Below are 23,007 nucleotides of genomic sequence, written 5' to 3' on the forward strand. Positions count from 1 at the left end.
TGTTTCACTGCTGTGGAAATCCTCAATATCTCATTATTTTTAATAGGATCAGACCTGTGATTTTTCCTGTGCGTATTTTAGTGCTTTACCATTAATATCTGAAGTAATTACTATTAATCTGAACATATGTTTTGTTGGTTTTTTAAATATATGTATGTAACAGAGGGATTGAATAACTGTTTCTAAGTCTGTAACGAATTCAGACTTAATAAAATGGTCAATAAACTGGTGGAATTGAAGTGATATTATATGCATATTCTTTTTTACTTAAATTGAGATTAATTAATAACATTTAAGATTAATTCATTTCTCAGCAGGTGTATTTCTGTTTAGTTCTGCTTAAGTATATTTAAAGAGAATGATCTCCATTGTATAAAGTAGTTCAAATGGCAGTCTTTGATTTTTATCCTCACACTTCCATGCAGAGTTTATTGGGATTTTGTTTAATGGTTGTAATCTTGTTTTTAAAATGTTCTGTATGTTTTAAATACGGCTTTTGTGTTACTGTCAGTGTATCACACTCATTAACATCTCAGGAGATGTCTTTCTTAACATTTAAATAACAGTAGTAATGAAGTGCCTACAGCATTTGGGCTGTTGTGCAGTATTTTGTCTTCATCTTTCCTATTTCTGTAAAGACATTCTTTCTAAAATAATATCTTCTTACATACGGAAATAATTTACTACTTATTTTTCTCTGCCAGAATTTGGTCACAGGTTCCATCCCCTAAAATACCTTTACTTTTATCTAATCCCCCCAGAGAACTTTTCCCTTCATTTTACTTGGATTTATGGGGCCATATGGACAACAGCAGAGTAATTTTCACCCTGCTCTCTGTTCACGTGTCACATACGTGTCACTAATAGCTGAGAATCATAATTGCAGAAGAATCTCCTTAATACTGTTCTCTTCTGTTTAATAAATGCTGGGTAGATCTGGACAATTTCAGCAAATCTAGCTGGAGTTTTCTCAGAAGTGACTGGAATAACAAATATATGTGCGAAGATGATATTGTTTCATTTAGTATTTTTTTTAAGTGACTGTTTTACAGAAACATTGTACGTTACCGTGTACGTTTATAGAAATCAAGAAAGATTCTAATTAATAGAGCAGGATTCTTTTTGAAGCTGTAAATGTGCCTTTCTTGTGCAGATAGCATAAACATTGTGTGTTTTCTTGATTTGCTTTGATGTGATCAATTGCTGGTGTAGGCTGAAGTTCAGTCCAGTTACCAGCCAGTCATTCAACTTGTCTGTGTTTGGGCAATGGTGGCTTTTTGCTAAAGACTGCTGAAGTTTAGTACCTGAAATTAAAGGGTTTTTTTCTTTCTACCTCCTTTCTTTTTGGTTCTGAGGCTATTACAAACATGTTGCTGTGGACACCTTTTTCAGAAAATCACTCACTGAATTTGATGTTATTTCCTCTAATTTTTTTCAGTCTTCTTGCTCTGCTAGTTGCATTATTCAGCCCTTTATGTAACCTGCTCCTGCCCCATGCATGCATTTAAGTGGCAGAATTAGACATGCTAAGCAAGCAAGGGTGCCAAATACTCTGCTGTGGAGTACACAGCTTTCTCACACATGTCGTTTGCAACGGACGATTCTTTCAATCACAGATAGAAAAGCACTCACTTCTGTAATATCATTTTGTAGAGAATAAGCATGAGTTACATGTCAGATGGATTCAACACAGAACGGATTAAGTAGGTAAAAGCAACTTTATACTTGTAATAGTAGAGTGACTGAAAGCAGCCAAGAAGGGCTTACCAGTTTTTGTAAGGATTTGGAGAAGTGCTTGTTGTTACTTGATGTTAAGCATCTGGGATTCAACCCTTCAACTTTCTCCAATTACAAAAGTGGAAAGAAAAAAGAAGAAAAGGAAACTCTCTTTGAGTAGTTTCTCCCCAGTTCTACTGGAAAAATCATGGAACTGCTTCACCTGTTCCTGTAATACTTATGTCTAAAAGCTGTTTTCAGAGGCCGAATCACAAGACTCCACAGCAGAAGAGGGCGTAAGAGATGCCATACAGGAATCTTTTCTTTCGGATAAAGATGGGCACAGACTTCCTGGTGGGTAGCCCAGTGAGTGTAGTCCAGTGGATTTTGGCTTCACTTGGTTATAATGAGCTTTGTGCTTTTGTTGATGCTCCTCAGCCATGCACTACTGCCACCTTGTCTCCTTGTCATCCTGCCACTTGTCATCATAAGACAAGCTCAGCAGGAAAGTAAAGAGAGGCCACAGTATCATATGGAATATCTTGGCAAGATTTGGCCAGTTATTTGAAGTGTGTTTTTTCTTTTTCTGTGGATAGGAAATGAGCTCACAACTCCATGCTGCTTCATATGTAGGAATCATTATTTTTAGATCAGCAGCAGATCTGAGCCTCTGCATGTAATCCGCTTTCTGTTCCTTCAGATGGAGTGGCATGAGGCATCAGGGTCTGCAGGAATATCTATGAGCTCAGAGTTGTTGCTGTTGAGTGTAACTTGAATATGGAAGAGAGGCAGCTCAAATCTCTGAATGGTATGCAAATTAGAAACTCAGAGACTGATAGCATTCAGTATGTCAAGAGCAAGGGTGGCAAGAGGCTTCTCTTAACTGTGGCTGGTGTGCCGCTGGGTTTGGACTGTGCTGTTTGTGTTACAAATGGCAATCGTTGCATGTTCTCAGCAGCCAGCATCTGCCTACAGAGGGTATTGTGGTACATCTAAAGTTATCAGGGTCCATTCTGAGAAACAGCAGCTGAATCTTTTTGGTGCTGCCAGTGAGAAGGTTTGTGTAGGGTGTCATCCTTCAGCTATAGATAGCAAACTCAAGCTCCTTACAGAGAAACCTCTTACCAGTCACTTTCCACAAATGGTGCGTGTACCTAAAGGTACTTAGTGAAAATCCTTGAGAGGTATTTAATGCAAAAGCAGTTAGTCTCTCTGGTGCATTTGAGAAACGTGCACACGCCACTAGCAGGAAGGAGTGCAGGGCAGCCGCAGCTCAGCTCTTGGGCCAGTTACTGATTTTTATCTAGCCAGGCTCTGCCACCCCAAGAGCTTGCCAAGATGTGTGACATGGGGGGGCTCGACAACCTGATTGCCAACACAGCCTATCTGCAGGCCAGGAAGAGCGGAGAAGGAGACACCAAGGAGATGCAGAAGAGACGTAAGAGCCTCTCACTGCCTAAGATTGATCAGTGTGGAGAGGTGAGGCAGTCCATTGCTGCTGACTACGAGAGCATCTGTGAACAGCAGCCCATTGGCAAGAGATTCTTCAGAGATTTCTTAGAGACAGTTCCAGAAAATTTGGTAGCTAGGGATTTCTTGGATGAGGTGTCAAACTGGGAGTTGGCAGAGGACAACATCAAGAGCAGTACCCTGGAGAATATTATCACCAACTTTCTTAAGACAGGCTCCAAAAATTATTTGTCTTTCATGAGCTCTGACTTGGTCAGCAAATGCCAGGCAGCCACTGAGAAAGACTATGAGAATGTTATACAGCTGGCTAGAGATGAAACCAAACTCTTCCTTCAAGGCAAGCCCTTCCAGGACTTCCAGACCAGCCCCTTCTATGACAAATTCCTCCAATGGAAAGTTTTTGAGAAGCAGCCTGTAACTGATAAATACTTCTATGAGTTCCGAGTGTTGGGCAAAGGTGGCTTCGGAGAGGTAAGAGCTGTACCTTTACAAAAGTGAGTCACCTCTCCCCTTCTGAGATCAGCAGGTGGGTTTGAAAGATGAACTTGGTAATGAATTTAAACACATTCTGAAGTTTTGCAGAACTTCAGCCTCCAGGTTGTCCATTTCTCAGAAATTAACTTTATCCGTGCTCTCATGTTGACTCCAGAAGCCTGTTGTTGAAGAGCTGCCCTAAAAATTTTGTATTCTGCATCTGTATTACTAAAGGTGCAAGCTTCTATACAAAAGCTGATATGACTGTCTATACAGTTAATCATTAGTCTTTTCCCTGGCACTGTTTTGGCCTGTGCTAATTTGTATACTTGCAGATAATTCTTACATACAGTTTAAGGAATATCGCAGGTCAAGTTCCGTTTCCAAAAAATTCTGAATAAGATTAACTTTTCTGAGAAGGAAGAGAGATGCAAACTGTATTTACTACTTATTATGATGGTCAGAGAATGAATCCTTCTGTTTTATTGAATCATACAGTTCTGTTGTTGGAGTCCTCAGGATCTTTCCACAGTTGGATACTAGTTCTGAATAGAACGTGCTTGCTTTTTCCTTACTTCCTCTGCTAATATACCCGGCCATCCAAGTTACCATCAGTACCTACTAATAGGCATTTGTGATTCTTCAGTTCCTGCCTATTTACTGCTCTTGGCATTCCAGTCTGTATGTGTAACATTACTTCTTTACTTTTCCACGTGCATCTTGTTTCTAGGTTTGTGCCATTCAGGTGAAAAATACTGGCAAGATGTATGCCTGCAAAAAACTAGATAAGAAAAGGTTGAAAAAGAAAAGTGGAGAGAAGATGGCACTACTGGAGAAAGAAATCCTGGAGAAGGTCAACAGCCCTTTCATAGTCACATTAGCTTATGCCTATGAGAGCAAAACTCATCTGTGTCTTGTCATGAGCCTCATGAATGGAGGTGATCTGAAGTATCACATCTACAATGTAGGACAAAGGGGTTTAGAATTGAACAGGGTCATTTATTACTCAGCTCAGATCACCTGTGGGATTCTGCATCTTCATTCCATCAAGATCATTTACCGGGACATGAAACCGGAAAACGTCCTCCTGGATGACAACGGAAACTGCAGACTGTCTGATCTTGGATTGGCAGTGCAAGTCAAAGAGGGAAAATCCATCACTCAGAGGGTGAGTAGAAATTCATTGAACATGGTCAGTGGGAAAGCAAGCTGTTCTATTTCTAATGCGTTGAGTCCATGGCTTAATTCCCCAGGATTTGTTGCTTGCTAAAGACCTTACGTGGTCATTTCGTTCTAAGAGACAGGTGGTAAGAAGATTTGGTTAATTATGTCTCTGGACGCTATATGTAGTAAAGCAACTTCCTTGCACAAAAACAGAAGAATCAAGTTCATCTGTTGTTTCTCTTAAGATAAACACTTGAACCACTCACATTAAAGATGCTAACGCAGCCTAAGTAATAGTGTGTAGTCTGGGATTTAACCGATGACTTGTTTGCATAGTGAAAATCAGTTAAAGAGATGAGTCCCATTCTCAGTTTTTGTTCCTAAAAGATTCTGAGATCTCAGATTTCTTTTGAGTGGTGGTACTGATTGTATTGTGGGTGTTCGTAGTGCTGCACAATAAACAATTGAATCCTCCCCCTACAGATTCATTCCTGAAAAAATCAGCAGACTCGATGGCAGTTTGAAAATGTGCATGCCTGTGTGTATGTGTAGGAAGACAGAGAAAGATAACCGACTAGTTTTTACTGTGTGAATTTCTGTGCAGCACCTCAGCTGTGCCTGTGGACACCCCAGTCCCTATTTATAACAGTATCACAATGTTTACATGGGAAAAATGTACTTCTGAAATCAAAAAATTGTTTTTATCCTGAAGCGTCTTGACCTTAAAGATGTATATTATGAGTGACTGTGTCTAAAGTACACTAAGAATGTGAAGAAATTGAAGCAACATTATGAACTGCAATAATTATACTCCCCGCATCTTTAAAACTCTGTAAAAATTCATTAGCATGGAAAGGACCTGCTAGTAAAATTTTCCATCATGTTTGAGGTACACACATCATTTCATGCAGTATTTTGTACTTGGAACAATAGATTTTCTTTTGACAATTAAAATAATGTTATTGTTTTTAGTTCTCAGCCAAAGATAATACAGAAACTGATGTTTTAAATAGGAGATTTTTAATTGAGGCTGGATAGTTTTAGATATGAAAATGCAGTTTCAGTGGCAGCTAGGACAGATTTTCAAGTAGAAATTATGTGCAGTGGTAATGTTTTGTTGAAGATGGCATTTTGATCAGAGAGCCCAAAATATACTTGATCTGTGAGCCTTTGCGAATTACAGTTGCATACATTTATTATGAGCAAAATATGTTTTTGTTCAGGGGCAGTGTTTACTACTTGCAAATGTGTGGGCTTTGGTAAAAGAAGAAAAAAACGTATTTAGAAATGTGTAATCTCTTGTATTTATTACAATACAATCTCAAAAGCAGTACTGAGCAAGATAGTTGTTCCTCCTTGCTTTCCATGAAAAAGTCATCAGGTTGTTCTGCTGCTGGTCACTGGTTTTAGTAGCAGCATTCCCCTCTATATGGACACTAAATTAGAGAATGAACTGCAGTGGATATACTCTGCAATTGCAGCATGTTAAGAGGAATTTCTGCTAAAGGCAGCTTTGTTTTCTTTTTGTTGGGAGCAGGAAATACGAGTAAGATTATGATATCTATTTTTTTTTCATTTTGTGTTGTAATTAGGAGGAAGTTAAAAAACTGCTGCAAAATATGAACTGGTAATTACCAATGTTTATAGCAATGTTGAACACAGGAAGTTCTAAATACACTTTTACAAAATTTAGTGCATGTTTCAAAATAAAAATGGTGCTGTTAAATTAATTTGGTTACTAATTGCATTACATTCTGGCCTAACATGGAGGGAGTTCTTCTCTTCTAGCAAGCTTTTTGAGTAGACTCCCAAATCATCAGTTCTTCAAAAGCCTTAAGGGAATATATTGTTACAGACACCTTTGGTTCCAAGGCAGATTTATGAATATAATCAGTTGCATTGTTTTGTGGACACAGTTTTATAGGGGTGGATAAGCTAAGGCAGAATTTCTGCTGTTCCTCCCAGGCAAATCTGTGTTGTGCCCCAGGTACTGACTGCAGTGCCAAACATCAGAAGGCAGATCCCATATTCTGGGTGACAGTTTGACCTGATGGGGCAAATAACTTTCAGTCACTAATCATAAGGAAAACACTACTGATCAATAACTTTTTTTTTTTTTAATTTCAATTTATTCATTTGAAAATAATCCTTCTGTTTTGATGGGATGCTGTAATAGACTGGACTTCATTCATACCTCTGGCATTTAAAACCATTTCTGACTTTAATGCCTTGAAACCATCTTTCATGAGGTGGTTCTTCAGTATACTAGAAGTACTGTTCTATTGCACGATGAGAATAAAATCTAACTTTGATTTAACCATATTCATAAATCATTCTACTGCCTCAGAGTAGTCAGCAAATAGCACCAGTACAACACAGTACAATACAAAGCTGTGGTTTAGTGCTGCAGTACAGCTGGTGGTCATGGATTTGCATCTGTTTGGAAGAATTTTACTTAGCCAGCCTTACACATCTTAATGAAGATTTGTGATTATTTGTTGTAAAAAAGGGAGATGATTTTTTTCTTCTAAGAGTGTCTGTTGTGGTCTTCCTATGAGATGATGCATTCAAAAACAAGTTGGAGTCGTCTTCTGTCTAATGAAATTTTGCAAACTTACCTGATCTTCCATTTCATTTTTTCATCACAGAAATTTCAGTAGCATCAGCATGTTTTTCTGAAGTACTGTTTCAGGGGGAGAAATATGATGTGCTTTCTGGGTCATATTTTAATAGTTCACTCCCACAGAACTGTTCTCCACAATGCAATATCCCATTACTCAGTAAAGCTGCTTTTGTAATGAGACTGTATTCATTCAGGGTATGGATCCTGCTTTAGTCTCTTACCCTTAACAGAAGAGACAGAATGGTGACTTTTTAAGAGCTTTCCTTTCTGTAGACAGGAGCTAAAAACATGCTTAAAGTGAAGTAACTCGGTTTTTTTCAGCAGCCAAAAGCTTTTCTCCCCAGTGCCTCAGGGTTTTCTTCCTAGGTGCTAATCTTTTCCTAACATCTCCAGTTCAGTGACTCTTCCTTGTAAATAAGCAAAGTAAAATGGAAGACTTCCATGCCTTCTGCATATCATCAGGAGCTAAGTAAACGCTCACTTGATTTAGTTTTCTTCTTAATTACTCTAAAAATGGGCTAGTGACCTATATTCTTTCTATAGTGCCTGCAGTATTTCTTCTAATAAAATTCTTCAAATGATACATTAACCAGCTGCATTTACTTGAGTAAAAACCGTGTGTGCATTTTCTTATAATTTGTTTGAAGATATAAATGAGAAAACTAAGTTTTCAGTAACTACATTTGCCTATATCTTTCTTCCTGAATAGTCTGTTCTACAAAATTGAGTTTGGAAAAAATAGAAGTCAGATCATTTTAATGCTTTTCTAAATCAAATCAGTAAAAAGGGGAGATCTTGTCCATACATTTTTGTGTACCTGAAGTCAGCTGGGATTTTATGAAGATTTGAGCACAGCTTCTCTGTTGACTCAGGTGGACTTGCTTATAGTTAACTAGATATTCAAGGCAGTGTTGCAGACCACCCTGAAATGCACTGATGGTCTGGTTTCAAGTCTGATCACTTGTTCAGCTGTGTGCATTCAAAGTGGACATTGATCTAAGACACCTGCTTGATAAACATTCATCTCTGTGTGTTTAACTGTACCTCGGCTGTTGTGAAAATACCTCCTAATGCATCATAAGTAGTGAAACAAACTAGCAGTTTTCTGCTCTCTGCCTTTTTTTCATTGCTATTTGCTATATATTATGAAGTAGGAAGATGTGAATAATTTGATTGCTCCTTATGCAGGGTTGAGTAATATATAAAACATGAATTTATTTGAGTGTTTCCTTTATTCCATTCAAGATTTTAAAAAATACAGTATTTCCATGCATTCTGAAAATTCAGTATACTTCTCATTAGTGTAGAAACCATTAAAAGATGAATTTGCTTCACCTTCAAATCATAAAAAAAATTCCTACCATCTCATGTACAAATACATACCTTCCATGTATGGGCTGGAGGATCCGTAAATCTCCTTTGTAAATCTTGTTAGGTGATTAGATTGTCATGGGGCACCAGTGATAGGCTTGTTAATGAGTTCCTGTTTTAGACATTTTCAAGTTTTCAGTGAAAATTTCAGTGAAACTGTAGTGTTTCTGCATCGTTTACCAGCCAAAGATTATATTCTCTGTGCATGGAAATGTTCCATGAGTTTTAGGTCAGGTCTTCTTGTAGTTTAATGTTTATGCTGTGGAAAAACTATTTTGTATATAATTATTTAAAGCTTAGCATAGTTGAAGAAGTAGCTCTGGTATCCTTTAAGTATTGTCACAGAATGTACTCCCTTTGGGAAATACCTATACATCTCTCTGTAACTATAATGCATAAAATTACCCTACTTTCAGAAGCAGAAGTTTTAAAGATGGGTTTATTGGATACCCAGCCTTCGTTTTTCCCCTCTCCTGTCAGGTACGTGCATGAACCTTTGCTGTCTACCTAGAAATGTATATATGCTCACTTAGGTGGAGTTGTTACTGACAGCTCTGAAAACAAACTCTTTGCCAGAGTTAATAAAATTATTCAGGACATTAGGAAATATTGTCATGACTTTTCATACAAGTGTGCCTGCAGTATCTGTTCTGATGTGTTGATCGTATAATGTATAAAGCTGGATTGTGTGATAAAATTACTCCCTTTTTGTATGTTGGCATTCTTTTTCTTAAGTTGAAATGGGCTACTAAGAGAAATGGAGAGCCTTTTACACAAGCAAGATGTTTTGTCTAGCTGTGTACTCATTTGACTACCATATGCAGGTCATCAGTGCAAATACACTTACTTGAGGTTTTCTTGAGTCTTGTCTGAGAAACTGTAATGTTCATAGGGTGGATATTAAGGTGTTGTTGGGTTTTTTTCCCATTATGAGCAAAAGAATTTCTTCAAGAGCTTGCTAACTGCTTATGACCGATTTGGAACTAGTTCTTTTTGCATAAGATGACAATGAGGAGTCTCCATCTCTTACACCGTTTTTTTCTGTTTAAACAGTGTGACTAAGCATGCTTTTTCTGGAGGTCTGTACAACTTTTTTTCATTATACGTCTTGAAATTCACGTGTCAGAGTCAAATGCTCCTGCCCTTATCCAAAGGATTAGCTGTATTTAGTTTCCTGACAATGTGAGGGAAGAGCAAGCATTTTTCTTCTTTATAATACCCTTTATATATTCAGTTGTGGAGGGTTCGGTTCCATTTTTTTTTTTTAGAAGTCAGTGCATATTTGCTATTCATTTTGGAACAGGCTTTCTGCCCTTACTGGGTATGGGTTTTGCACAAAGCAGCTGTTACATGTAAGTTATGAAGTCCTTTGGTGAAGGTGTGTATGAGCCACAGAGGCTGAATACAGGAAAAAAAAATCAGCATAAAATAAAACAAGATAAAAATATTTTTATAATATTAATAAAAATGCATTCATATCCTCAGAGGTTTCAGGCTTCTTCATGGTCTTTCTGTGCTATGTTTTATATATTTGAAGGACATGATAATATTTTTATAGTAAAAGCATGTTTTGGTTAAAATCTTACTCAAAATGTCCTTTTGCCCTCCTGTATGTTTGTTTATTATAAGATTCTGTTTCTTAGGAAAACAAAAGAAATTCTATTTAGACGTTCCTGAAACTTGCAGCTTAATTTCAGGACAGCTGAGAAATGGGTTCAGAGCTGCAAAATGAAAAATAACGAAGTGTTTCTGCAGCTACCCTCTGGTCGTTGTCACATTACGTTCTTATTAGATAAAGTTCCATAAAAATTTTTTCTTTGAGCTTTAAAAAAATGGCAACTCTTCATTTGTTCAGAATTAACAACCGTTGCTGTGATCTTACAGTTCCAAAACCGCCATGCAGCTGATGTAATTTGAAGTATCACAAATACAACTGATTATATTTAACTGGAGGGACTTTGTTCTTAAAAATTTCTGTAATCACAGTTGTTATGAAGTGCACTGCAATGATAGATACTTCTGCTTTTTTTTTTCTCTGAAATGTACACTTTGCAGAATGGGATCTTACCACTGTGGCTGCTGTTGTCACTTGAGAATGAAGGGAACAAAAATGACTCTGTGAGAACTTTCTGCATCCTGCACTTTTGGAAGTGGCAGGAAGGATATTGTAGTAATCTAAAATGGCAAGAATGTGGTGTGTCCCATGCAGATGGTTTTCCTGCACAAGGCGTGCTACCCACCAGGCATGGCTTTCCTTTGTGGGAAAAGCTGTCAGGGTCTTTTTGAGACACAGCATCCAGGCACTTTGCGTGACTTTGAACCTCTTTCTTCATTCAGTTTAATCTGATGGTTAATAAATACTGCAGTATGCTCCATGAAAAAACAAGAGATGAGATTCCTTGTGAAGTTTCTAAAGCTGGTAGAAAGCTTAATTAAACTCTCTGAAGATGAGAATGCTATGTAAGTGCTAAAACTACTGTTTAATTTTAGCCAATTCTTTCTGGAATGATCTCTTTGATTAAATCATCTAATGGCGATTTATTTTAGTCAGTGATGTGCATTTTGTTGGGTAAGAAATGCAACATTTGGCTGATGAGGTTTATCTTCAAGTTGTTCATTTGACAGCTTTGACCAGAAGCAGTGTAGCAGGAACTGTAAGCCATAGGTTGGGGAGGTTTAGTGCTTCTGCTCATATGGGGCCATGTGTGCAATTCCACGTGCTGTGAGGAGTGTTCCGGGTAACAAACGTTTACTGACATGACTCTGTATTCTTGCACTGACTTGGCTATGTGGGCCAAGTCTTCCTGGACTCGTCTGTAGAGGTGGTTGAAGTCCTGTGGATTTCAGTGACAGCAGCCATTTGGGGTTGCTGTCATTTGTTGCTTAACCCAGAGGCTGTGCCAGCAGTGGGAGGCTGCTACCAGTGCCTTGAAGCCTTATTCTATCATGCAGACACTGAACATAACGTTTGTCTTTGATGTCCTCTCTCTGAGAAAGCCACCTATGCCTCATGCTGCATGAGCATTACTTAGAAAGAGCTTCATAAAATATATACAAAGCTAAGTGGATGGAATGTTTCTCATTTTTAATATTGTTTATATAATCAGCAATCATTAAAAAATAAAAGCATACCCATCTCTGAAATGCACATTATAGATGGGAAATGATTACCAGAAATTGAAAGAGAAACAGCTTTGCACAAAATTAGAAGGAAAATTGTGTCATAGGAATAATAAAGAACCTTAGTAATGGTTGTATACTATTTGTGTAGTTAGGGGGACAGTACCAGATGTTTTGCCTGTCCCATATGCTCAATTCCTGTAATGTCTGACTGCTTCACTATCTGTAAGAGCAAGTGTTTTCTGATGGCACTTCACAAGATAGATACGCTAGTGGGTTTGACAGTGGGGATCTGAGGCACAGATCGTGACGTACGTGTGGTCACACAGGGAGCCCAAGGGGAGATGCTCTCGAGTCCAGAGATACAGTTGGTGTCCAGTGAGCAGCTGTCCTTCCTCAAGCTGTTATTCCTTTCGTTTTCATACAGCATGAAGCTGAACTGAAGAACATGCTGTAGTTGTGTCTACTTTCTCCTGCTGTGTTTGAGCACAGGAAAGCCTATCACAAGGCTTTCTCTTTCACTTGAGCAACTTATGGTGATGACATCAATGATCACTGTCATACAAGCTTAAATTAGTGAAAAATGGTCATGGACTTTTTTTACTACTTCAGTTAGTGACTTTGATCCTGGAGATAAATTTTCTTTCCTTTTTTCCTATTATGTTGCAGAAATTAGGTTTTCTCCCATTTTGGTTTTAACTGGATTTTGTTAAGACAGACAAAAACTTTCCCAGCTAAAATTCTGTCCCTCTGTGAAAATGATGGAAAAAACTTCAATGTTGAATTTCATGTGAACCTGTGGGATTCACAGACTTCTAAGTTCCCATGAAGTTTAAATCATTATTTTTTCCTGGTACCCTGAACAGACTTCTTTGTGTTCTTCTCAGCCAGCAGCCCATCAACTTGTCTGAAAGTTAATGGAGTCTTTCCTTTTGCTAAGCATTAACAATATGCTGAGGTCCTTGCTCAGTGAGACTTTTCAGAGGTGCAGTTTGTGCAAATTAGATTAAATTTTATGTTCTGTTAAAAGATCCCTCTAGCCTAGTCATTTGGTCAGCTGGCTCGTTACTGCATCGACATGTAGTGTGGAGGAGCTCTTTGTGCCTGATTCTCCTCACAGTGACTCTGGGGGGGGGGAAACGAACATTGCAAAGTGAATGGCAGAAGAACATTGGTTGTTCTCTGCACCTCAGGCCCATTAAGTTATGTGCAGAGAAGAGTTTTCTGTGGTCGGTCACTTCATTCCTGCAGGGTGTGTTCAGGCAGTGCTGAAGGAGTGGAGGAACAGCTGGAGGAGAGAACAAAGCTGTCAGTGGCACCCCTTGGAGGAAGGATGGACTGAGCCCCAGGAAACAGCTGATAGAGCTAAACTCAGCTTGTTTTTTTTCCTCTGTTCAACAGTTCTTGTGCCATGGCAAACAAAGGACAGACGTTCTGATTTGCTATACTGTTTGCTTTGTGATATCAATTGAATTTGTTTTGCAGAGATCTGTGGGAAAAGCTAGAGGGATCTAAATCCCATTTCTCCCCATTTGCCTGTTTCCGTGATAATGAAAACTCTAGACAGCTCTGTTTCTTTCTTCGCTGTATTTTTAAGAAGCTGGGATAGTGATGTTGTTCAGAATACTTTCCCTTCTTGGGACAGTAAACTGAATAGGGTGTAGGGGCAGAAGCTGCGCTGTGCCCCACGTTCTGCTGGCAGCCCAAGTACCCTCAGCTGTACTGGGAACCCAGTGCACTTAGTGCTTCTCAGGATCACATCTTGTGTTGTTCAAAGACTGTAATTATGTGGCCTTTTAAAAATTTATACAGAATCACATTTCACTAAAGAAACAAGGTATCCTTTCAGATGACTCATTTCTGCTGTGTCCTGTCAAACCGCACTAAAAGCAATAATTACACCTAACAAAATTTCTTTGCTAATGTATCTAAGGACATCACTTGGTCACTGCATTTTAGACTATTATTGAAATCTTGCCTTTTGGGCTGTTTTCAAAGTGGGGAAGTTGAGAGAAGTAGATCATTTAATCCTTGTCAAAAACAAGTAAATTAAAATTTATTTAACAGAAAAGTGTTTTTTTATTTCAGACAGTGTATGCAAATAAAGCATTCTGCTCACCGTAACGAAAGATTGTGCTAGATGGAGAGAGAGCGAGCAAAAAACGGCCAGTGTTGCACTGACTGAACTTGGAAAAGCTGTGTGCGTTTGCAGTGGCATATGATTCTGCCTTCTGTGGGATATTATAAATTGCTTTGGCTCCTAGTAAGAGTTGTACAGTTTGACAGCTCCATTCGCTGGGCTGAGAAGTTTCTTTCATACCTGCCTAAATAAACCTTTCCCAAGTCATTGAGGCTGTCCTTCATGCTGCCGCAGGATCTCTTTTCCTGCTAAGATTGTATGAGTTTTATATGTTGTTCTAGTAATGATTACTGCAGGGATGTGAGGTTGTAGCTTTGTTCCAATGCCATCTACTCCTCAAAGGTACAAGTAGGTCTTCATTTAAAAGGTTTATTTTCTTTCAGTTCCACAGGTTGAATAATTTCTGTGTTCCTTGTTCTGCATTTAAATACTTAAGGTTTTGTCAACTTTCTTCCTAAATGAAATATTTTGCCAAAGCTCTGCATTTTGAGCTAGTGGCAAAGGACTAAAATTTAAGCTCTTTTCTTCCTTTTTTTTCATATTACTTAAAAAAAAAAAAAAAAAAAAGTTGAGATGTGTTTATGACCACTTAAAGAATCACTGGGAAATACTTTGGAAATGTCTCTGTTTCTAGTGGGTTTCCTTTGGATTTTCTTTATTTTATTTTCATTTTTGGGGTCATGAGATTATACTAGATTGCTTTTTCTCAGCCTGTTCCTTTGCTATTAATCCTAGAATTAGGAATAATCTTCAGGATGGAGAGAGATTTATTTTAAATTTAGGTTCAAGTTTTTATGAGTGTTCATGGGAAAAAACAGCTCACCTGGAATAGTTTGACATATCGGAGGACCAACATTTATTTCAAGGTTTCCCTTGAGTTGGATCAGCTCAATAACAGCTCAGAAGATTTCAGTGATACGAAATTTAGAATGTTGAAGTTTAATTTTTATTCACACTAACCCATCCACCATCCCAAAGGAAAGCTTTTGTTGATCCATCCCTGTTTTCAATCAAATTGTTCTCATCCGGTGTTTTAGTCTATATGCTCTTGTTTTCTGTTTTTCTAAGGATTATGTCAAATCACAGTGTTCTGTATAGTGTGACTTACTGAAGGCTGTGTGTGGAAGACGCATATAGAAGAGATCGATCTTACTTGGCACTTGTTTCTTCTGAAAAGCCAACTGGGAAAGAAAGGAGAGCAGTCTGGGAGGGAGCTCTCTTGAGACACCTTGTTGGCCGCAGGGTGACGTGCTGACTTTTAAATGACAAATTTATCCAGTTCGTGTATGATGATGCTAACTGGCAGCAAAGCAGTGTCTTGTCAGAAAGTGCTGTCAGGGCACCTTTTAATGATGCTGTGATCCAACAGTTGTTCAAGGCATTAGTGCCCTAAAACCAGCTCCATCTCAGTAAAACTAAGATCATTTATTGCTTCCCAGAAGAAGAAGCAAAAATATTCCAGAAGCATAATCAGTGTCTGTGTTCTCTAATGCACAATGAGCTGCCTCCATCCTTTTGTACCATTTCTCAGCTGTTCTCAGCCCCTCCACTTCCTTCCAACTTCCTTCCAAGTTTCTTGATCTTCAGCCAGGTGGGCTGGGGTTCTGCAGGCCGTATTGGAGCACTTCTCCTTTCTGTGTGGCAAAGTAATCACACACAAAAATTGAATGCTGTCAGGATATCTCTCAGTATTAATTTAGATGAATCCAATGCAAAGAGTATAAATTATGTGAGGAATGATTTGGGCTGCTGTCATGGCTCCATTGAACTTCTGTGGTTTTACTGGGGGAGGTACCAGTTCACTTTTAACCCTTCCTTTTGCTTTTAATCTGGCTCATATTTTTGGTTTTTTTTTCTCATTTCACTTCTGTACATCAATCAAGTTAAGGACTTTCCTTTATATCTCTAGAAAATGTAACTTCATGCAGACATTATTAACTGTAGCATATATGCCATTATATGAACTGGCAAGAGCTGAAGTTCACAGTGAGACGTGACTCGTAAACTAAAATTCACCCATAGGGCTTTTATTCTTTTCACAAACATAGTTCTCCCAGATGAGCTCTAGTTTTAGTTACACCTTTCTCACTCTATTTTGCTTCAAAGTGAATCTCTGTCACTTAACTGTGTCCTGGTGGTAGTAATGATGACCATCTTGAATACATCTGGGGGGATTTTGCACAAGCATTGTATTTTCATTTCAGATGCTAATACTACTAAAGTTCAAATACCTTCTGACATAGTTATCAGCGTTAGCTGAATCGGGTAAATACATGAAATAAGGTCTAGAATTAGATGTGGTAGAGTCAGTTGAGAGAATGCTTTGACTGAAATTTCAAATACTGAGCGATGTAACAGTGCATCAGAAACTGTATAGAGTGGCTCACCTCCCCTTGCGTCCCAGGTAGATCAGCTTACTGAAGAGGAGCAAGAGCTGTTTTGAATACTGTGGAGTCTGTCCCCCCGCTGGGAATGTGCCAGGCCTGTGCTTGGGAGAAGGCAGATAAATTCCCCTGAAAGAGCAGTCAGCACTTTTGAAGGCTTGATTAGTCCTTTCCTTTATTCAGAGCTTTTTCCAGTCAAGCAATAAGAACTATTTTTTTCACCTAAATATAAGTAACGTACTAATTACAGTTATCTTTGGTTTACTTTCATACAATGGTTTTAAGAGTTTTTCTTGGCCCTTGATGGTCATAGTTCCTTGCAGAAGACAGCAGGGAATGTGACTGATAACTTCCCACCACAGCTTGGCTGCCGGCTCCAGAATGTTCTCCCTGGCAAGAATCCCCTTGTTGGAGCAGAGTTGCAACCACTGAACAGGGAGGGTGCAGAAAATAGCCTGATTTTCATCCTTTTTCAGTCTTTTCAAAATGATTGTATTGTATTGTATTTGCAAGACAAAACTAGTGACGTTCTTCAGCAGGAAAAATGTTAAGATGAAAGAAGACAGATAAAGATTAATTTTGAAAGACACCCCTTTATGCAGAAATTGTATGGATGTTTCACCTTTGACGAATGCATTTAGAAGTTCTTCCATAGGGACAGAAATAGTCCATGTGCTAAAACATAGTTGCTTCTCAGTTTCTAGATACAAAACCAACCTATCATTTGTATTACTAATATTTTTTAAATTATAGTCTATTTAATCTTTGTATTTTATCTTTGTAATCTTTGTTTGTTATTGACAATGCGTAATAAATCTGTCTGTATGTTTGCTGTAGGCTGGGACAAATGGTTATATGGCTCCAGAAATCCTAAAGGAAGAAAGTTACAGCTATCCTGTGGACTGGTTTGCTATGGGATGTAGTATTTATGAGATGATTGCTGGGCGAACACCGTTCAAGAATTTCAAAGAAAAGGTCGATAAGGATGAGGTTAAACGAAGAACTCTGGAAGATGAGGTGAAATTTGAACATGCCAACTTTACAGAGGAAACAAAAGATATTTGCCGACTGTTTTTGGCTAAGAAACCAGAGAATCGTTTAGGAAGCAGGTATGCCTTATTTCTCACACTGAGAAAAAAAAGCTGTATTAATGCCACAAATAATAATAATAGTATTTTACACAAAATTAGGTTAGATCTACCCTTTCTACAGAGTACTGAATTTTCTCCTTCATTTCCAGGAAGAGAGGTGGAAGTTTTTGAAGGTGGAAAATGGAAATAAAGAGTGTTCTTGCAATACTGTAATTGTCCATCTCTACCCTAGACTACTCACAGGAGTTCTTTGTTGGTATTTTGAGGGGTCAAACTCTGTGCAGTTCTAGGAGCTGGGAGTGGCCCATTTCTCTTGCATCTTCTTTCCTAAAGGCAGAGGGTATTTATGTAGACACCTGAATCTATGCTAATGTAGGCTAAATGCAGAGTCTCTGGCTATATCACTTACAGGAATGATGTGGGCAGAAATCCAGATCTGCAGTACAGATTTTCTGTCCTGCAGATGCCTAACTTACAAGGCTGCATCATTGGCTTCTTACTGAAGAGACCATTCTCTTTACTCAATTGCTTTTAAAAAATCTTGTAGAGGTTCCTGGTTTTTCTGACTCATTCCAGGAACAAATGAGAGAAAAAGAATATTGGGCACGCATAAGAGTGGCTTTTGGGACTTTAGTGATGGCTTTGAGTTGATGAATACTGATGGATTTGTCCCTGACTTAGCAATTTGGTAAAGTTATTTCAACAAGTCTGAAGTAAAAGCAGTGACAAATTACTCACTTAAAGTAACCACATTCCCTTAGCCAAACTACAGTTATTCTGCCTGTCTACTGTTGCATTAATTCTGAGCAGTATCAGAAATGTACAGGGATAAATAATTGCACAGGTCATTTTTAAGGTACTGCCTTTTAAAATATTGTTATTGAGATGTGTTGTAAAAGTGTTTGGATGTATACCATGTCTGGTCATGACAGAATAAAAGCCTTTATGTACGGTTTAAATAGGGAGATACTATTCAGGACAGCTCATCCTTATGTAAAGATTAGCACTGTAATTCTAATAAGGACAATAAGACCTTGGGTTATCTACATAAGTGCCTGTTGCATAAGTTAAAGCTGCTCAAGGACAGCTTTAATTTGTACACCTGACCTTTTAAAATACCTCACTTTTTTATTGAAGACTTAATGCCATTGGTTAACTGAGGAAATAAAGTAACACTTTCTCTGTGCTCCAGCTTTTTGGGATTGACGTCTCTCTGTAGCCCACGTCTTCCTGTATGTACAGTGATTTTCTTTTTTTGTGGAGGAATACAAAACTGACAGAGTTTAGATGAGCTCATTTGTTCTTTCTTCTAAGTTATATAAACATGCAGTGCACAGAGGAAGAGCTCAAATTCATCTGCAGTTAGTTGGAAGATGCCTCAGTTGGTTCCAGTAGATGGCGTTCCTGTAGCTTCATGTTTTTAAACTTTTTACGTTTCTAGTGGTGACAGAAAATACATCAGGATGAAAAACACCACAGCAGTCCAACTGGAGCCTTCCCCAACATCTAATGCTTTTTGGTTTATGTTACAGAAATGAGAAGCAAAATAAAGTGAAATTTTTGTGAGTACATCTGTCTAATAGGATTGTCGGCACTATTAGCTCCCTAGTGTCACAGGGCACTAATTAATCTGAGCAGCAGCTCTAATGCCCTACGGGCTAACAGCAAATGTAAATAAATCACATCAAGCTCGAGAGCTGTACAGGTACATGGTATTATCACTAGCTAGTTAAGCTAGAAGTTGATTTTGCAAGATTATGCATATGCAGAGGCTGTTATCTCTGTTGGCTTAATCTGTACTTTAATAATTATCTTCATACAGCTCGTTTGGGTTGAAAATGTCGTTATTTCATTGGGCAGGGTACCAGGATGGCAGCATCTATTGTTCTGCAGGCTGTATCTTACCGTTCTGGTCATGGTGGAGTGCAGTTCTTAGTGTCTGGTGGTGACTTTCTCAGAGGAACCAGGCAGCAGAAGCACAGAATTATGGTTTTCTAAGGGAGCTGAAAAAGACAGCTGGCTGGCAGTTTCATCTCATCTGTGCCTCATTTCAACCAGGGCAGGTCAGAAGCATGGCAGGAAGGTTTATTAGGAAATGGCATCAGTGGCAAGCCAGAAAAGCTGTTCTGTAAATATATTATAAAGTCTTAAAGATTTTCTGTGGTCATGCAGATCTGCTACTTGTGCATGGCAGTTCTTTACATCTACAGTGATAAAAAGACTAAGATTTGCATTATGTTTTGTTCATAGAGCATTCTCCAGAAATGCATGAGGGCTTAAATGTTTTTTGCTGAGTATTTTTGTAAGGAAATGGAGAAAGACAAAAAGGAACAATAGCAACTATTATTTGTTGAAAATAAGAAAAAAATACATTTGTTTACATTATCATTTTAAGATCCATGAATAAAGATAAAAACTACTACAAGAAAACAACAACATAGGCATGAAAAAAGTAAAGCGATCTACCCTGCTCCTCTTTTAGCTGTAATTACAAACTTTGTGTGACTTGGTGGTAGAATTACATTGTGGGCAAGATGCAAATCTAAAGCTGTGGTCATTGATCATGCTTTAATGACCATACATTTGAGTCTCTGATTATTCTTAGACTCATAGACAGGCTTGTAGGATGAGCTACAGTGAAAGAATTCACTGTTTCTGTTACATCAAAAGTCTTCCCTGAGGTCTGCAGTTGCTCTTTTTAAAGTATACCTAAATATGTGTATTTACAGTGTCTGGATTTTATTCTTGGGTTCTAAAGATACTTTTAAAAAATTGTGTTTGTGACAGAGGTGCGCATGCTCTTGCTGATGCCATAATTTATGAGTCCCTTTGCTCGTCTATAAGAGTAGTTCAATTAACTGACTCGATAAAGCTACTGAATTGGGCTTTGCTGAGTACTTTTAATGTAAACACATAGTTGCTTCAAATTAAGAGAACAAATGCCATTTGTCAGTTTCCTGTTCAGACTGTTTTTCATCAGTCAGTCCCTAGATGTATTAAACCAGACTGGAATTTACTAGATATTCTTATCCTTTTAATTCCTGAGCCAACCACTGGACTTTTCGTTGTTGACCAGTCAATCCAATACTTCCTATCCCCCTCTTGCAATCTCTTCAGCTCTGGTTAAAGTGTATCTTTGAATGTGGGTATCTCAGTGTACTGCCAGAAGCAGTGCTGCTGCTCTTGCGTGGCACCTTGCCCAGGCTAATTTACCTTGAGAGGTAGAGAAATGAATAATGGGATCGGGATGTTTTTGGCTGCTTAGCTGTGCTTATACTGTTCAGTGCAACACTGTTTGAATATGCTTGAGCTGTGTTTGATTGCATTGCTTTGTAGATATTTAATGTATCCTTAATAAGATGCTCTCATGTATACAACACAGAGATAACTGCAATAATTAACAATTTTTTGCTTTATTGCAGAAATGAAGATGACGACCCAAGAAAACATAGCTTCTTCAAAACAATAAATTTCCACAGGCTAGAGGCAAACCTTATTGACCCTCCATTTGTGCCAGATCCATCAGTTGTCTATGCCAAAGATGTTGCAGACATTGCTGATTTCTCTGAAATACGAGGAATAGAGTTTGATGACAAAGACAAGAAGTTCTTCAAAAAATTTGCGACTGGTGCTGTCCCTATACCCTGGCAGGAAGAAATCATTGAAACTGGACTGTTTGAAGAACTGAATGATCCTAACAGGGTGGATTCTGGCGGATATGCAAATGGAGGTGAAGCTAAGTCAGGAGTTTGTTTGTTGTTGTAAATATCAGATTGTTACCAAAAAGATTAGAAACAACCCCAGAACTTTCCGTTTTCTGACACTGCTTCAGAAATTCAGTGCATCTGTTTAAGAAGAACTAATCAGTGTAATATGGCATTGACAGGCTATGTAGAACACAAGCTGTATTGACCACATTATTTTCCTTTGTCCTAGCAAGGGAGATAATTTCATTTTACTGGAGACTTAATCAAGATGGACTGTATTTCTTTAAGAAACTTAGAATGATAGAAATTCTGAAATACAAAAAGCAGTCATAGAGTGAAGAGGCATCTCCTTTGCAATGTTACTGACTACCATTTTGAATACAATAATTTATTGACTTTCTGTCTATTTTCTTGTCATTTCTACTAATGTTCCCTCTTTGTTCTACAGTTTTCAGGACATACTTTTTAATTTTCAGGTAATATTAGACAACGGAGCTCAAAGACTAGGTCAAACTTGGATGCTTATTGGTTAGCCAGTCTGTCTTGTTTTCCTAATTTCTGTTAGATTTTTGGTTGGTTTGATGGTCATTAAATGTAAAAGAAGGCTTTACAGGTGGCTGTAAAATGGGACCTTCAGCTTCTTTCAAAGCTGATTTTAACAGAGCGAAGAGAAGAATGCACCAATTTAATTGAATAAAACGTTTATTAAGCATATTATGTATTTATAAGTGAATATCCATTCTTTTTGAGAATCAATTTCAACCTTTTATTAGATCTCCTGATAATTCTGTATTTTGCTGATAAAATTAAACTACGAATAGACTAAAACAATTTGTAACCGGCTCTTCACAAGAAATATATTTTTATATAATACAAATATTAATTCACTCACAAATATAGAATATTTATATGCAAGTTGACGACTGCATCTTCAGCCGCTCATTGATTCTTATGCAAATTTTGAGGCATCTTTTTGATTTTAATTTTATTACAATCTACGTAGAATTAATTGGAAGCATTCAAATGAATACTTGCTAATGCTGATGTCTATTATTTGTGAATCACATCTTATTGTTTTCTCTGATAAGAAGATAATAGGTGGTAGTGTTTTTGTAACAACTTCAAAATTTGATTATGTATGTTGTTTACTGTCATCTATCTTGCTTTAGTTTCCATTGACTAAAGTAGAATTAGAAACTGCTCTGTTTGAATCCTAGAGGCTGCTAATACTTTTTTCTGTTTTTCATAGAGAAATGTCCTCCTTGGTTCAACTATCTATTTTGTATAGACACTGTGCTGTTCAGAAAGAGGAGTAACAATAGATAAGCTGTCTTCTATAATTATATCTGTTGTGCAGCATAGCTTCATTGATTATTAATAATTGAATACCTCATTCCAAATGGTGCAATAAAAAAAAAAAAGAAATTCTTTAGTATTAAATATTTTAAGTGCTTTAGTCACAGCTAAATAATGTGTTGGAAATACTTTGTGTTATTCTTCATTTTTCTGTAGAGAGGATTAAGCTGAAAAAGAATTGTTCCTTTCTTTCCTTTTAAATTTGCTTTTTCAGTGTTTTATATTTATATTTTTCAAATGAAAAAATATATATATATGAAAAGGAGTGTTATTTTGCATCAGTGGATGATACATATTCACAACAATCCGTGAACAGAAATTGTCTGCCTTTGGGAGGGAGACTTTCAGTAAAATGGTGTGAAAGGAAATAAGCTGAATTCTGACTTGGGGT

General features: G+C 37.7%; 1 protein-coding gene across 1 annotated transcript; it reads left to right on the forward strand.

Moving 5' to 3' along the window:
- Positions 1–342: 342 nt before the first annotated feature.
- On the forward strand, positions 343–22,764 carry GRK7 (G protein-coupled receptor kinase 7). Its single transcript, XM_031596320.2, has 4 exons — positions 343–3,657; positions 4,391–4,828; positions 17,300–17,571; positions 20,976–22,764. Exons 1-4 carry the CDS (start codon positions 3,055–3,057, stop codon positions 21,316–21,318), a joined length of 1,656 nt encoding a protein of 551 aa, XP_031452180.1. The 5' UTR covers positions 343–3,054; the 3' UTR covers positions 21,319–22,764.
- Positions 22,765–23,007: the final 243 nt, after the last annotated feature.

The sequence above is a fragment of the Phasianus colchicus genome, chromosome 10 (genome assembly GCF_987193195.1).
Source record: "Phasianus colchicus chromosome 10, bPhaCol1.hap1.1, whole genome shotgun sequence".
NCBI classification, from domain to species: Eukaryota; Metazoa; Chordata; class Aves; order Galliformes; family Phasianidae; genus Phasianus; species Phasianus colchicus.

Excerpts from the sequence above, each read along its gene's own strand:
- GRK7 (XM_031596320.2), top strand. The coding sequence starts at position 3,055 with ATGTGTGACATGGGGGGGCTCGACAACCTGATTGCCAACACAGCCTAT. Across the intron at positions 4,829-17,299 it reads GAAAATCCATCACTCAGAGG|GCTGGGACAAATGGTTATAT; the intron begins GTGAGTAGAAAT and ends TGTTTGCTGTAG. Across the intron at positions 17,572-20,975 it reads GAGAATCGTTTAGGAAGCAG|AAATGAAGATGACGACCCAA; the intron begins GTATGCCTTATT and ends GCTTTATTGCAG.